This window comes from Sinocyclocheilus rhinocerous, unplaced genomic scaffold (genome assembly GCF_001515625.1).
Source record: "Sinocyclocheilus rhinocerous isolate Xijiao unplaced genomic scaffold, SAMN03320098_v1.1 scaffold200, whole genome shotgun sequence".
In the NCBI taxonomy this organism is placed as follows: Eukaryota; Metazoa; Chordata; class Actinopteri; order Cypriniformes; family Cyprinidae; genus Sinocyclocheilus; species Sinocyclocheilus rhinocerous.
The window spans coordinates 689,570-691,672 of record NW_015641014.1 but is presented as its reverse complement, the minus strand read 5'-3'; the positions used below and the strand labels follow the sequence as shown (position 1 = coordinate 691,672).

General features: G+C 37.4%; 1 protein-coding gene across 1 annotated transcript in view; it reads right to left on the bottom strand.

Annotated features, from left to right (window-relative positions):
- The window catches only part of LOC107753644 (inositol hexakisphosphate and diphosphoinositol-pentakisphosphate kinase 1-like), a 35,648-nt gene that overhangs the window by 14,914 nt on the left and 18,631 nt on the right, over positions 1-2,103 (bottom strand). Inside the window, exons 16-18 of the mRNA XM_016569853.1 lie at positions 894-1,015; positions 307-489; positions 78-219 (exon numbers count right to left, since the gene is read on the bottom strand). Of these exons, the coding sequence (XP_016425339.1) occupies positions 78-219; positions 307-489; positions 894-1,015 (447 nt within the window). The remainder of the gene's footprint in view (positions 1-77; positions 220-306; positions 490-893; positions 1,016-2,103) is intronic.

The following is a 2,103-nucleotide window of genomic DNA, read 5'->3' as shown; positions in this document are numbered from 1 at the left end:
ATATATATATATATAAAAATATACATACAGTATATATATATAATTTTTGTCCTTCTAAGAAGCCAAAGAGGGCAAACCTGCAGATTTGGGGTCTTCCAGCCTTTTACAGATCTGACACGTAAGGCTTTTAATGAGTGTGTGAACTCGATCACAAGTACTGACTGGATTGACGATTACCTCCATAGAGTTCACCAGAGATGGGCTGCCTGTTGAAGCCAACTTAAAGAGACAGGACAATTTTAAGACTAGTTTAGTTAGACTGAGATTATGAGCCATTTTTAAATAAGCAGTTGTAACTCGCTTCACCTTGCTGTAGTCCTCCTCATTGAAGTCTTTGTTCTTCTGCATGATCTCATGTAATCGAGCTTTGACTCTCTGCTGGCAGTCAGTGAGAGAGTCGCTGTCGCTGTCCAGCAGTCCGTTCATGTTGGCACTCTTCACCATCTGAACGAGGATTGGAGTCAACTCTCCTTCCAGTGCTAACAGACCCTGAATACAGCCACACGTAAAATGTCAATGTAAATGAATGTGTGAAATAATATGGGGGGGCAACAAAAAAAATCTAATTTAAACCTGGATACAATAAATATGATTTTGAAAAAAAATTTAATGTAAGATGCACTAAATAATAGATCATTTACATATAATATAAATTTTTTTTTAAACAGTATTAAAGTGTGAAAAAAGACAAAAATAAATGTTAAAAACAAGCAAATCAAGCATAAAAAAACCAAATAAAACAAACAATAGATAAAAACACAAAACAAAATATATTTAAAAAACAAGCAAAACAGCATAATTTTGAGCGCCACTGTTAATCTACTGTGGTTTATATCAATCCCATCTAAAAGCATTGTAATACCAACATATCCAGCAGACAAAACCCAACAAACCTTTGCAAAAGCCGCCGCAGTCATCTGCACACGACCCTCATCTGATGCGTAAATTTTGAGGTCATGGCGGTAAGTGCTGTGTAAACGGAGAAGGCCACAACCAGGGAAGCCGGCATAGTCGCCTGCAAAAGCACAGAGAAACGGTCTTTGAAATAACAGCAATTACAAGAATAGAGCTCCAGATGGCATGTGCATATCCTGGAGTCAAAGGAACGAATGAGCCTGAGTATACACACACATTCACATTACATAACCACCATTTACAAACCTATATAATGTGCTGTATAACCAACTGGCTGAAGATTTTCTCCACAAAAATCCATGCATTTCAATGTATCCACACTGTTGAAAGCATCCGGCAATATGGGTTTAGGTCAGTGGTTCTCAACTGGTTTGGCTTTGGGACCCACGTTTTCCCATGGTCATTCGAAGCCATCAGCCCACAATATATATATATATATATATATATATATACAGCGGGTAAAATAAGTATTGAACACATCACCATTTTTCTCAGTAAATATATTTCTAAAGGTGCTGTTGACATGAAATTTTCACCAGATATCGTTAACAACCCAAGTAATCCATACATACAAGAAAACAATACAAATAAGTTCAGAAATTATGTTCCGTGTAATAAAATGGAAAGACCCACGGAAAAAGTATCGAACTGAAATTTATTTAATACTTCGTACAAAAGCCTATGCTGGTAATGACAGCTTCAAGACGCCTCCTGTATGGAGAAACTAGTCGCATGCATTGCTCAGGTGTGATTTTGGCTCATTCTTCCACACAAATCTTCAGTCTTCAAATCTTGAAGGTTCCATGGGCCTCTTCTATGAACTCTAATCTTTAGTTCTTTGCATAGATTTTCTATTGGATTCAAATCGGGTGATTGGCTGGGCCATTCTAGCAGCTTTACTTTCTTTCTCTGAAACCAAATGAGAGTTTCCTTGGCTGTGTGTTTGGGATCATTGTCTTGCTGAAATGTCCACCCTCGTTTCATCTTCATCATCATGGTAGACGGCAGCAGATTTTTATCAAGAATGTCTCGGTACATTTTTCCATACATCTTTCCTTCAATTATATGAATTTTGCCAGTGCTACACCATGATGTTTTGGGGTGATGTGCAGTGCCATTTGACTTCCAAACATGGTGTGTATTATGGCATCAAAAGAGTAAAATTTTTGTCTCATCTGACCAGACTAT